The sequence below is a fragment of the Rhamphochromis sp. 'chilingali' genome, assembly GCF_963969265.1.
Source record: "Rhamphochromis sp. 'chilingali' genome assembly, chromosome: 7".
NCBI lineage: Eukaryota > Metazoa > Chordata > Actinopteri > Cichliformes > Cichlidae > Rhamphochromis > Rhamphochromis sp. 'chilingali'.
In genome coordinates, this window is record NC_137934.1 from 37,681,087 (window position 1) to 37,694,249 (window position 13,163).

The 13,163-nt window shown below is 42.9% G+C and overlaps 1 protein-coding gene across 3 annotated transcripts in view; it reads left to right on the forward strand.

The window, feature by feature from the left end:
- The window catches only part of cdk17 (cyclin dependent kinase 17), a 54,084-nt gene that overhangs the window by 30,517 nt on the left and 10,404 nt on the right, over window positions 1–13,163 (forward strand). For all 3 annotated transcript variants that reach the window (XM_080886610.1, XM_080886611.1, XM_080886609.1), the window contains exon 4: window positions 10,591–10,724. In XM_080886610.1, the coding sequence (XP_080742736.1) occupies window positions 10,591–10,724 (134 nt within the window). The remainder of the gene's footprint in view (window positions 1–10,590; window positions 10,725–13,163) is intronic.

The window sequence follows — 13,163 nt, forward strand, 5'->3', positions numbered from 1 at the left end:
CTACCGGAGCTCCCAATTTCTGTGCTTTTCTTGGTGCATCACTGTATGACACCATCCACTGAGAATAGAATAAAATAGAATAACTGGTTTCAGAGCGATGTGCTATGTGATAGCACCTTTAGACCAATTTTGTGACTAAACAGTTTTTGTATTCATGCTTGTAGGAAGTCAGAAGACCAGCTTTATGTTCTGTAGCTGGCAATCATTGAAGTTTTAATGTGTTCTCTCCTTTTGTTGTGAGTCTGTTTGTAGCATGTTGAACGAGCTGCTGATTGTTGGGCTTAAAAGATGACTGAGGACCACTAAAAACATTACCAGTTAACATTAGGATTCTACATGTTTACATGAGCATTTAGCTTAAAGCCTGTCAGAGTGGTCACAACCTGTTAATTGTTTTATATTCGTCAGTTTCAAATTTTTCAGATGGTGCCATAAACATTAAGCAAACTTTAAAATATTTTTCTTTTCAAAGTGACCCAACAGCAATAACCAGCATCTGTGCAAAGCATGTGTTCCACACAATGTTAGACATTTTACAGCTCAGGCTTTTTGCTGGTGCTTTTTCTCAGCCAGTGGAACACCAAAGGACCTGTTGAGCCTCACACTGGACCCTGGCCTAGATAGAAGGACTTGGATCTAAAAGCAGGCCAGTTAAGTAGGACATTGATGTACTGCATATTGCTGCTACACTCTGTTTGCCTTTTGGCAAAGCTGCTAATGACCACAGAGAGAAGGAAGACAAGTAGTGAGAGAGAGAGAAATGTGGCGATGTGTCAAAAGCTCTGTAGAGACAGGGAAATAAAAGAAGGATCAGTGAAAATGTTCAGCAAAGAAAGCTCAATTATGGGTGGAGAACGAAATCATTCAAGGTTTTTGAGAAAGAAAGAGGTGAAGCAAGACAACCTAAAGGAAAACAATGTGGGAGGAAGATAAGAAATCAGCATAGGGGGATTTGTAAGAAAAAAAGACTGGGTTTGGTTTGGTTTAATGAGAGAAAGTAAAAATATTATTGAGAGAGGAAAAAAATGTGAGAGTTCTTGGAGAGGATGAGGGAAGACATAAAATAGCAGGAGATGATGCAGAGGTATGTGAAAGTGAAAGGAGGTTAACGGGAAAAGAAAGTAGGACAGATTAGATCATTTGAAAGCTTTGGAGAAGAAGAGGCACAACAAGGGCAGGTGGGGGGGATTCTGCTGAAGCAGTAGAGGGAATCAAATGAGCTAAACCCTTTAAAAACTTCACACACACAACAGAAAATAAGCTGGAAGAGTGAGAAATGCATAGAATAAAAACACATGAAAGGCAGAAGTGGTAGCTGAAAAATGCTGAAGTTTCTGAGAAAGAAATAAGTGTGCAAGTCAGAGGATCTGAAAAAGGGGAAAGTGGAATATTTGGAAGTTTTTCGAAGAGAAGGCGAGTTGAAAATTGGGACAAAGATGAGTGTTTGTGGAAAGACAGTAAGTGGGTTAGGTTGAGATGAGTACGAGCATTACAGGCATGAAAAATGGAGTGAAAGCTTTCTGGAATAAAGAAATTAGACAGTCTTTATCTGTAGGCACTCATTTATGAAAACACAGGAACATTCTGAGCATTTACAAAGGTATAACCCATATATATATATATATATATATATATATATATATATATATATATATATATATATATATATATATATATACACACACACACACACACACACACACACACACACACACACACACACACACACACACACACACACATACATACATACTCAAACGCACAGTTTTTAAATTGAATGTTGCTGAAACAACAAAGGGATAAAATAATAAATCTCTGATCGAGAAATCACTCATCTTTGGAGAAGAGAGTTTATTACAGAGAAATGGCTCTTTCCAAAATAAAAGCTATACTATACGCTTCTTCTGGGCTATATTCTCAGCAGCATATTGAACATATCAGGTCCCCATAAGGAGAATCATGTGCTAACGGCTGTCTAAATGACTTCGGGTAGTTTGTAACATGCGTGCTTGTTGTTTTTGTCTGCTTCCACTTGTCTTTGCACTAGGATGATGTCGGCGTAAATGTGCAGTCATATTTGTTGTGTTCCCACTAGTGCTGTCAGCGTAAATCTGAAATGACGTTAACGCCACAACACGGCAAATCTCCGTTAACGAGCTACCACGGATCGCCCTGTGAGTGAGGCTGGACAGCGTCAACATGTTAACGAGCAAACTGCGCTAATGCAGTAGTTCCCACCCGTGTAATTGAGCATTGCGTGGCACATCCGACATACTGTTTTACTTTTGTCCATGACGCGCTTACCTTCAGGGTCATACTTCACATGAAGACCAAAATAGTTCCAAATGAGGGTGGGGGAGGTTCAGTTTGCCATGTTGCAAGGAGAGCTTAACTTCTGTCTTGCTAGCTTGCCCTGCGCTCAGTAAATCTGTGCTCGACAGTGCAGCCTAGGCAGAGTAGTTGAGCGCAGATCCACTGAGCTCTCAACACAGACAGCATCGTCAGATGAAAAGTTGATAAAATAAATTAAAAATTTTGTATTGTTCGATACATATGCGTACCAAACCGAAAGCACTGTATCGAACGGTTCAATATCGATACAAGTATCGTTGCACCCCTAAAAAAAAAAAAAAAAAAAAAAAATATATATATATATATATATATATATATATATATATATATATATATATATATATATATATATATATATATATATATATATATATATATATATATATATATATATATATATATATATCTCATATGTCATCAACTTAAAACAGAAGCTTCTCCTTCTAAGTAAGAGTAACTACCCATGACAGTTGATAATAGAATTCAAATAATTAGATTCATGGTTGGCCTGGCAAAACTTTAGGTTACTGTTTGAAACAAGCGTACTTTGATACTTCGTGTAATTCTGGGAGCCCCTGCTTTAAAAACAAGAGTGACTTATGCACTGTTTACAGCACAGCCAAACACGGTCATAAAGCAGGAGTCGTTTACTTTGTGGAGTTTGCAGTCCGCAGTCCCATCACTTGCAGATCTTTATTTAACTACTCATCATGCCTGTCCCTGATCAATGTTTGATCAATAAATCCAGAAGTGCAGTTAGTATTAACGTATGTGACCAATTCTTTTCATTTTTCCATAATTTCTTCACAGTAAAAATCACTTTATTTCCCATTATAATGCTTTTTTGTGAAACAGCAGCAGTACACTTTAGAAGAGAGAGTGTGAATAGTTCAAGCTGAAATTCATGCAGTGTGAACCAACTTGAGAATTCTGGTCATGTGACAAAACGACTTAACAAGCAGACTTGGACCCATTAAAAATCCAGATAATTTTAACTGCAGTGGTATATAGTTGCATGTCTACGCTAAAGAAATCGTTTTCTCAATTATGCCCATGTTGTTGATAGAGGTTTGAGTTTTTCTGTCTGTAATTTAGACCTTACTTTACCTGCTGACAGATTTGTAGATACACGCCATCCTCAAAAGTCAGTGATGAATGGATAAATACATCTATGTACATAATTAGTCAGTGAGACTTGGAAGAACTTTGGTTGTTAAAGCACATGAAAGAGCTGATTAACAAGTGTAATGTTTGAAATATGCAAAAAATATGCATATGTTAAATATGCATATGTTATATCTGGGACTCTCCACCATTTGACCTTAGAACTGAAGAAGCTTCTCGGATGAGAGGTGAAACGTCTTCAAGCAACTTAAAGAAGTCTAGACGCTTTTCTTTGCAAGCTCCTTTGACTGAAATATGCAAAGTTAAATCTTCTTAAGAGAAACCTTGCAGTGATTTCTTTTTTTCACCCTCCTGTTTCTCCGCGCTGTGCCATTTGATGATAGTCTGCATGGTTGGAGGTGCTAACACATTGATGACAGAGAACTACTCAAAACTGTGGCTACTCATTAACTCGGTGAGCGTTTTTGTGTATGCGGAGGAGAGGGTGGGCATGTGGTTTGAACTTGAGTGTGTTTGCCTCTTTTGTGTTAGTGGTAGTTTTATTGTGGAGAAGGTAGCGATGTTGTGGCGTGGCATTTTGGGCCTCTGGGGTTATAAGGGTCTGAGAGGAGATGAATGGGAGAAGGTGGGCTCTGTGAAATAAAGCTGTACATTTTTGCTTTCATTAAGTTTGCTTTGGAGACAGACTAGTGATGATCCCCAGGCTTTACTATTTAATCATCACCCTGTGGTCACTGATGGATAGTGTTTCTGTCATATATTCTTTCTGTAAGTTTCTTGTCATGTCTTACTTTTTGTAAGACACTCGATTGATCAAACTTAATCAAACTAAATGTTTAATGGGGTGCTTGTAGCTCAGGAAGTACAGAATGGATCCGCTAAAGGGAAGGCTTGGTTTATCAATCGCTGGCTGCTCCACTCTGCAAGCCAAAGCAAGTGGGGGCAAGATACTGAGCCCCAATTTGCTCTCCAATGCATCTATTGGAGTGTGCATATATGTGAATGTTACTTAGATAGAAAAAGCATAGAAAAAAGTGCTTGTAGATCTGCACGGTGCTGGAATGGGCTGCAAGATTATGAGCATGAACCTTTGTAATAAGGTGATCATCAATCGCCCTTGATCTGGAGCTCCGTGAAAATCATGGGGTGAATGATTATCACAAAAAAGGTGGTGGATATTCCCAAAACTACATGGGAGAAGCTTGTTACACAGGGGACCACAGTCACAAAGAACATCATTTATAACATACAATGCTGTAATGGATTGAAATCTTGCAGCGCCTTAACCTGCATCACCTCATCCCCCATCACACTGAACACTGGTGCTCCACAGGGGTGTGTACTGAGCCCTCTCCTGTACTCACTCTACACCTACGACTGCACAGCCACTAACAGCTCCAACATCATTGTGAAGTTTGCGGACGACACTACAGTGGTGGGTCTTATCACCAACGGTGATGAGATGGCTTACAGGGAGGAGGTCAGCGCCCTGACCCACTGGTGTCAAGACAACCATCTCACCCTCAACGTCGCAAAGACAAAGGAGTTGATAGTGGACTTCCGGAGGTGCAGAGAAGTACACACCCCCATCACCATCAACGGCGCTGCTGTGGAGAGAGTGAGCAGCTTCCGGTTCCTTGGCGTACACCTGGCTGAGGATCTTACGTGGTCAGTACACACAAACAAAACAGTGAAGAAGGCGCAGCAGCGCCTCTTCTTTCTCAGGAGACTGAAAAGATTCGGCATGAGCCCCCGCATCCTCAGGACCTTCTATCACTGTGCCATTGAGAGCATCCTCACTGGATGCATCACCACCTGGTATGGCAACAGCACCGCCTACAACTGCAAAGCTCTCCAGCGAGTAGTGCGGTGCTCTGAACGGATAATTGGAGGTGAGCTTCCCTCCCTCCAAGACATCTACAGGAAGCGCTGCCTGAGGAAAGCGGGGAGGATCATCAAGGACTCCAGTCACCCCAGCCATAAACTGTTCAGACTGCTTCCATCAGGAAGGAGGTTCTGCAGCATCCGGTCCCCAACCAGCAGACTGAGAGACAGCTTTTTCCATCAGGCCATCAGACTGCTGAACACGTCATAGACACCTCAGCTTCACTACTGGAACTTCAACATTATGCACTCCACACTGTATATAAATGCCACTTGTTTTGCACATATTCAACTCTGTATATTTTATATATTTTATTATTATTATTATTTTATTTTTTTACTATTTAATTTGTAAAAATGTGTATACACACACACACACACACACACACACACACACACACACACACACACACACACACACACACACACGTAGGAAAATATTTAGTATACACATCCAGAAATGCATACACTATTATATATTGTACATATATTTATTAGTTTCAGGTTGGCCATTCTTGTATTTTGCTCGTTTGTGTTGTTGTGTTTGCACATCTCTGTTGCTTGTGGGGCTCGCACACAAGAATTTCACTCGCATGTGCTGTGCCAGTGTGCCTGCACATGTGATGTGACAATAAAAGTGATTTGATTTGATTTGATTTGAAGGCACACGTACAGGCCAATCACAAGTTTGTCAGTGAACATCTAAGTCAGGGGTCCCCAATCCCAGTCCACGAGGGCCGGTGTCCCAGGTTTTAGATCTCACCCTGGGTCAGCACACCTGAATCAAATTCAAATTCAAAATCAAATTCAAATTTTATTTGTCACGTACACAGTCATACACAGTACGATATGTAGTGAAATGCTTGGACAACTGCTCGTGATCTAAAGAAAACAAAAAAGGAAAAGGCTATGAATAAGATAGGAAATAAATATGAAAAATTAAAAAGGGTAAATTTAACTAGGAAGGAATAAAATATAAATTAAGGTTAAAAATGAAATAACTGTACAACACAAATTAGAATGAAGGGTAAATTTAACTGGGAAGAATAAGATAAAGATAAATATATAAATTAAAGTTGAAAATAAAATAACTGTACAACAAAATACACAATACACAATATAGAACTATATAAGAATGTATGAAGAAATCTAAATATAAATAAATATATACACAATAACAGCAGCTGTACAAGTATTAACCGGAAATGAAGAATATAGTGACCAGTGTTGTGCAAAACCAAAGTCCAGAAAGTCCAGTGTGTGTGTAAGAACCATATGTGTGGGTCAGTACTGTGTGGTGGTGTGATTGTGATTGAGAGACCGTATCGCCTGCGGGAAGAAGCTCCTCCTCAGTCTCTCTGTGTTGGTCTTCAGGGAGCGGAATCGCTTTCCTGACCTCAACAGAGAGAACAGTCTGTTGTTGGGATGGCTGAGGTCCTTCACGATCTTCCTGGCCTTGGTCCAGCACCGCCTGCTGTAGATTGAGCGCAGGTCAGGGAGCTCGGAGCGGATGGTGCGCTCAGCTGACCGCACAACCCTCTGTAGAGCTCGTCTGTCCTGCATGGTGCTGTTCCCGAACCAGGTTAAGATGTTTCCCGCCAGGATGCTCTCTATGGTGCACGAGTAAAAGTTCCTGAGCACCTTGGAGGGCAGTTGGAAGTCTCTCAAGCGTCTGAGGTGGTAGAGACGCTGTCGGGCCTTTTTCACCACGGTGTTGATGTGACAGGACCATGACAGGTCCTGCGTGATGTGAACTCCGAGGTATTTGAAGCTGTCCACTCTCTCCACTGGGCACTCGTTGATGACGGGGGTCTGGTAGTTCCTCTCCTGCTTAGTGCTGAAGTCCACTATCAGCTCCTTTGTCTTACTGACATTTAGAAGGAGGTTGTTCCTCTGGCACCAGTTCTCCAGATTCCTAATCTCCTTCAGGTAGGCCGTCTCGTTGTTATCAGAGATCAGGCCCACCACGACGGTGTCGTCAGCAAACTTGATGATGGTGGTGGAGCTGGTAGTGGCCACATAGTCATGAGTCATATGTGTACAAAGAGTACAGCAGGGGGCTCAGAACACACCCCTGGGGGGCTCCAGTGCTGAGAGTGGTGGAGGCTGAGACATGTCCGCCCATCCTTACTGCCTGTGGTCTGCCAGTTAGGAAGTTGGAGATCCACTGACACATAGATGAGCTGAGTCCCAGATGCTCCAGCTTGGTGGTGAGTGTGGAGGGAATTATGGTGTTAAATGCAGAGCTGTAGTCTATGAAGAGCATTTTAACATAATTCCCCCTTCTAGTGTCCAAGTGAGTGAGTGATGTGTGGAGGAGATGAGAGATGGCATCGTCTGTGGAACGATTTGGACGGTAAGCGAACTGTAGTGGGTCCAGTGTGTCTGGTAGTGAAGAAATGATGAAGTCTCTGACCAGGCGTTCAAAGCACTTCATCACTACTGAGGTGAGGGCTACAGGGCGATAGTCATTGAGAGAAGCAGGGTGGGGTTTCTTCGGGACAGGAACAATGATGGACTCTTTGAAGCATGTGGGGATCACCGACTGAGATAAAGAGATGTTGAATATCTCAGTGAACACAGGAGCTAGCTGGTATGCGCAGTCTCTTAGGATACGACCTGGGATGCCGTCTGGTCCTGCTGCTTTCCTGGTGTTCACTCTCTTGAAGGCTCTCCTTACTTCATGCTCGGAGATGACGAGCACGTTTCCTGTCTGCAGCCGTTAGCGCCGCTAACACTAGCATTGTTGGAGACCTTAGCTGCAGCCTCGAAGCGAGCATAGAAAGTGTTCAGCTCGTCTGCCAGAGTCACGGCCGCGTTCGTCATACCGGTTGTTGGTGCTTTATAGTCCGTTATTGTCCTTAGTCCCCGCCACAGGCTCCTAGAGTCACTCTGTTGGAGTTGTGACTCTAGTTTCCTCCCGTAGCGCTGCTTCGCCTCTTTCACCGCCCTCCGCACGTTATATGACGCGGCTTTGTACGGGTCCATGTCCCCCGTCATGAGTCCCGTGTTGTAGGCAGCGGTGCGGGATCTCAGAGCGTCGCGGATGGTTTTATCCACCCACGGCTTCTGGTTGGGAAACGTTGTGATAGTCTTTGTCTCCACGGTATCATCCGCTAGTTTCCCGATGAATCCCACAACTGCTTCCGTAAACACGTTGACGTCATCGTCGGAGCTGTTTCTGAACATGCCCCAGTCTGCGTCATCGAGTGCGTCCTGTAACGCGGCCACCGATTGATCCGTCCAGCGCGCGACCTTCCTCTGAACCGGAACTTCCTGTTTCAGCCTTTGTTTGTATTTTGGCATGAGGAAGATGGCGGCGTGATCAGATTTGCCAAACGGGGGGCGGGATTGTGCCTTGTAGCCGTCCTTGACCGTAGTGTAGCAGTGGTCCAGTGTCCTTTCACCCCTGGTGGGGCAGGTGATGTGTTGATAAAAGTTCGGCGCTGCGCGTTTGAGGTTGGCGCTATTAAAGTCCCCCGTCACAATAAGCGCAGCGTCCCGGTGTTGTGTCTGATGCTGTGTGAGTGCCTCATGCAGCTCGCATAAGGCGGTGACCGTGTCCGCTTGTGGTGGAATATAAACGGCACTTACAATGACCGATGTAAATTCCCGAGGTAGATAAAAAGGACGACACATGATGGACAGTAGTTCCAGATTTGGTGTGCAGGAGCGTGTGAGAGGAACAACGTTCGCACTGTTGCACCAGTTGTTGTTCACCATTAAACACACGCCGCCTCCCCTTGACTTCCCCGAGTCCCGTGTCCTGTCCATGCGGTGAACCGAGAAGAACTCGGCCGGCTGGATGGCGTGGTCCGGCACCGCTGGGTTCAGCCATGTCTCGGTGAAGCAGAGGAGATTGCAGTCCCGAATGTCTCTCTGGAACTTTATCCTGGCCCTGAGGTCGTCAAGCTTGTTCTCCAGTGACTGGACGTTGGCGAGCAGGATGCTAGGCAGAGGTGTGCGGTGTGCACGAGCTCTCAGCCTGTTCCTGACGCCGACTCGCTTCCCTCTAGGCCGCCGCCGCTTCCCTTTGTTCTCCCTCGAGATCTCACTCGGCCAGCTCGGATCCGGAGTTAAAAACTTCGAATTGTGAGTACATTGTATACCAATAGAAACAAGAGTGTCACTGTCATACCTAATGTACCCAATGGTGATGATTTTGCCGATTTAGAAACGCTGAAAACTAACTTAAAAAACAAAGACAAAGAAAAAGTGGTCGGAGCAGTCGTGACGGCAGCCGACCTCACCGGCGCCATCTTATTTAGTGCATGATTAGTTCTTTACCAGGCCTCTGGAGAACTTCAAGACATGTTGAGAAGGTCATTTATCCATTTAAATCAGCTGTGATGGATCAAGGACACATCTAAAACCTGCAGGGACACCGGCACTCGTGGACCGGGATTGGGGACCCCTGATCTAAGTGTTTCAGAGAAGGCTTGGGAGAAAGTGCTGTGGTCAGATGAAACCTGTGTTGTGGATGAGCTTCACTTTTTCACCTGCCTGAACTAACTCTATTTTTGGGTAATAATGTGATAGCACTGCCAGCTGTTGCTGTTCTTCTTCTTTTCCTTCTTTTTCTTCTCCTGCTTCATTTTCTTGCTCACCCAACACAAGATCAGTTCACAAGTACATTTCTCACTGATTATTGTACTTGAGATGGCCAAAAATCTCATCAGCTGCATTATGTTTAGCAGATGTGTTTATGGTGACTTATCAAATGTCACGATTTAAAAGTCTGAACAAGATTATCCCATCGCCCACCAGGCAACGCTTTGAATATCTGCTGTTGGTTACTTCTGAATGAAGCTACAGAGCCATAAAAAATAAATGTCTAAAATATGGTAATATGTGCTTCTAAATGACATATCTTATGCATGAACACAAAGCAACTGGGACATACTACCTCAGGCTTTATAAGATAGATTTGCAACTCAACTTTTTATCCCTTCTTACTTATAGTAGAAACTGCGCTCTTTTTAGTTTATTGACTTATCCTTTAAGAAATTTAGCTTTGGGTGTTTTCTTCTTTGTTTTTCCCTTTTTTTTTTTTTTTAAGCAACAGATAAACAGATAATGAAAGTTATTGATTCTTGTAAGTTTAGGTCTGTTCTACAAACAGCATTAATCATTAGCCGGTCTGGATCACTCCTAAACCGTCTTAATCTGGCAGTTCCAGTGTGATTTTTATCCAAAGCCCTCTTGTGCCCTATCCTTGATTTTTTTCAGATATTGTCCACGAAAATCTGAAGATGGGATCTGACGGGGAGAGCGATCAGGCATCAGGAACGTCTTCAGACGAGGTCCAGTCTCCGACGGGCGTCTGTCTGAGGAACAGGGTCCACCGGCGAATCTCCATGGAGGTGAGACGTGCAGAATCCCGACACACATGCACACACTGTAAATCATGTAAAAACGGCTTACGCTGCAAGTCCACATACCACGCTTCACCTCCTCTCATCTCCTTCTGCTCGTCTTCTCCACTGCCTCAAGTGATTTGGGAGGGGGTTGGGACAGATTGTTTCTCGGCTAATGGGTTCTAAGAGTCGGGGCGTCATGATACTGATAGCAGCCCTGCTCCCTGAGGACAAAAGAAGAGGCTGGTAAAGAGACGAGATAATCTGTGCTGGTTACCACAGTGATTTTCTTCATGTCAGCTGTCTCCACTTGAGAGCATGCTCCCCTTTATTCTTCTTGTAAAGAAGAATACAATTATGTTGTGCTATTTTAAACAACTGTGTGACATGTATAAGTGAGTAGTACTTGTAGCATTTCAAATGCAGGGGTGAATTATAATACAATATAAAATGTATTAAAAACAAGCATTAGGCCAATTTTGTTGCATAATCATTTTAAATGACTCCTGTTAGTAATCTCCTTATTTTCTCATTCATATTTTCAGCTTTCGCCACTTTTTGTTTTTCTTAATACCCCAAAGAAAGTTATTTATACATGAAAAACTGGCATTGGTGTCACCCAGGATAGATTAGAATTAGTCCCTTACGCAAGCTCAGATAAGAAAAAAAACAGAAAAGAGGGAGAGAGCTGAATTGAAACAGATCTCATGATTATCAGGGGATTTTTTTGCCTTCTAGTTGTTTAATTTTTCAGTGGTTTTGTAATCATTGAACCCTTTTACTGCACCTGTTATGGTGTTACTCACTAGTAAGTTACAGAAAATCTCTTCTCTCCTAATAGAATTAAAGCAAATGCTGACTTTACCATAGATTATGTGCACTATAAAACCTATTTGATATGTTTACTTGTTTGGCTTTTTTTTAATCTGGGGGAATATTGATTTGGAAAGGAAGACTGAATTCACCTGGAGACCCCCTGCCCCCTGCTGGTCAATGGTAAAATATGCCAGAACCCGCCATATCACCTTCCCTGATGTATGCTACCTCTCACAGAGATACACATGCACACTGACCTGCTTTTCACCCCTTTTAAATGTTAGTTTCATTTGTGCATGAAATAAGTGGAAATCGAGGATGTGGTCAAAGACAGCAGATACGCGTTACATGAGGGTAAGCGCACTGCTCTTCTTGTGGTTCCTTGATGGCGGAGGTTTTCATAAAGTTGTCTCAGCAAAGAGGTTAAGAGCACAGCGAAAGCTCGGTCACCTGGTCTTAGTAAAAGATAAACAGGCTTTTGGTTTCTCACTTGTGAACCAGCTCTATGCCTGGGTAAAATCTGTTTCCTATATTATAAAAGCAGTATGGGTATTTTCTTAACCCATTAAACTGATGCTTCAGAAGTCTACAAAGTCTTTGTGTTGATTCATTCTTAAAGAAGATGCACAGCGTAGTTTAAATAGGAAGCTACCTAAAAATCGCACTAGCCAATGAGATATCTTGCAGTATGAAAATGAGTGTTGTAGATCTCAGAATGAATGAGTTGGTTCTGTCCCTTTGTCCACACTCCACCGCCTCTCCACCAAGTTTCATTAAGTTTGACCTGATCAATTTTGTATAACTCTGCTGACAAACAAATGGTTAGAATATTGGCTTTTGGAGAGTGCAGTCCTCCCCCAGGGTCAGTGCCCTATCTTACACTCATTAAGAAACCAATTCACATCTTCACCACAGTTTAATAGGGTCTTCCTTGGCTAGGCTGCCAAGCTTCAAGCAATTGGCTCACAGTGTTGCTGAGAAAGTTACATGTTTACCACTTCCATAAGAGTGTAGGTAGCAGGCAGGTGCTGCTAATTAGGTCAACTAAAAAAAAAGAAGATCATTTTCAATTGTGAGCACCTCTGGAGACATTTTGGTAGTTTGTCCCTTTGTGTTAATACTACCAGTCTTCCCATTGTAGTTGTGTGGTTAGACAGATCTTGTGAATCGAAATGTGAGGCCATCTTTCTGACAGCTAAACCTCGGCCCACGTGAAATCATGCAGCAGAACGATGATTCCGAGCATGACAGCAAATCTACAACAGACTGAAAAAGTAAAGAGTCGAGGCGCTGTGATGTATCACACCCAGACTTCAACCTGATTGAAATGTTGTGGTGGGATTTGTGTGAACAAATGCCCACATAACTCAGTTCACTGAAGCAGCGTTGTAAACGAGTGGACCGAAATTCCTCCACAGGGATGTGAGAGACTGATAAAGTCATACAGATAACCATTTGAGGGTCGGAGGGTAAGATGGCGCCGCCATTGCGTGCAATAGGTCGGCAGTATTATAGTGTGTACCTATTTTTTCACAGAACTGCAGTCCTGTGAAAAACTTTCTTTTTCATGACTCTATCATATATTGACACCATCTTGATGGAGGACAAATTTTCCTTTTACAAGATGTA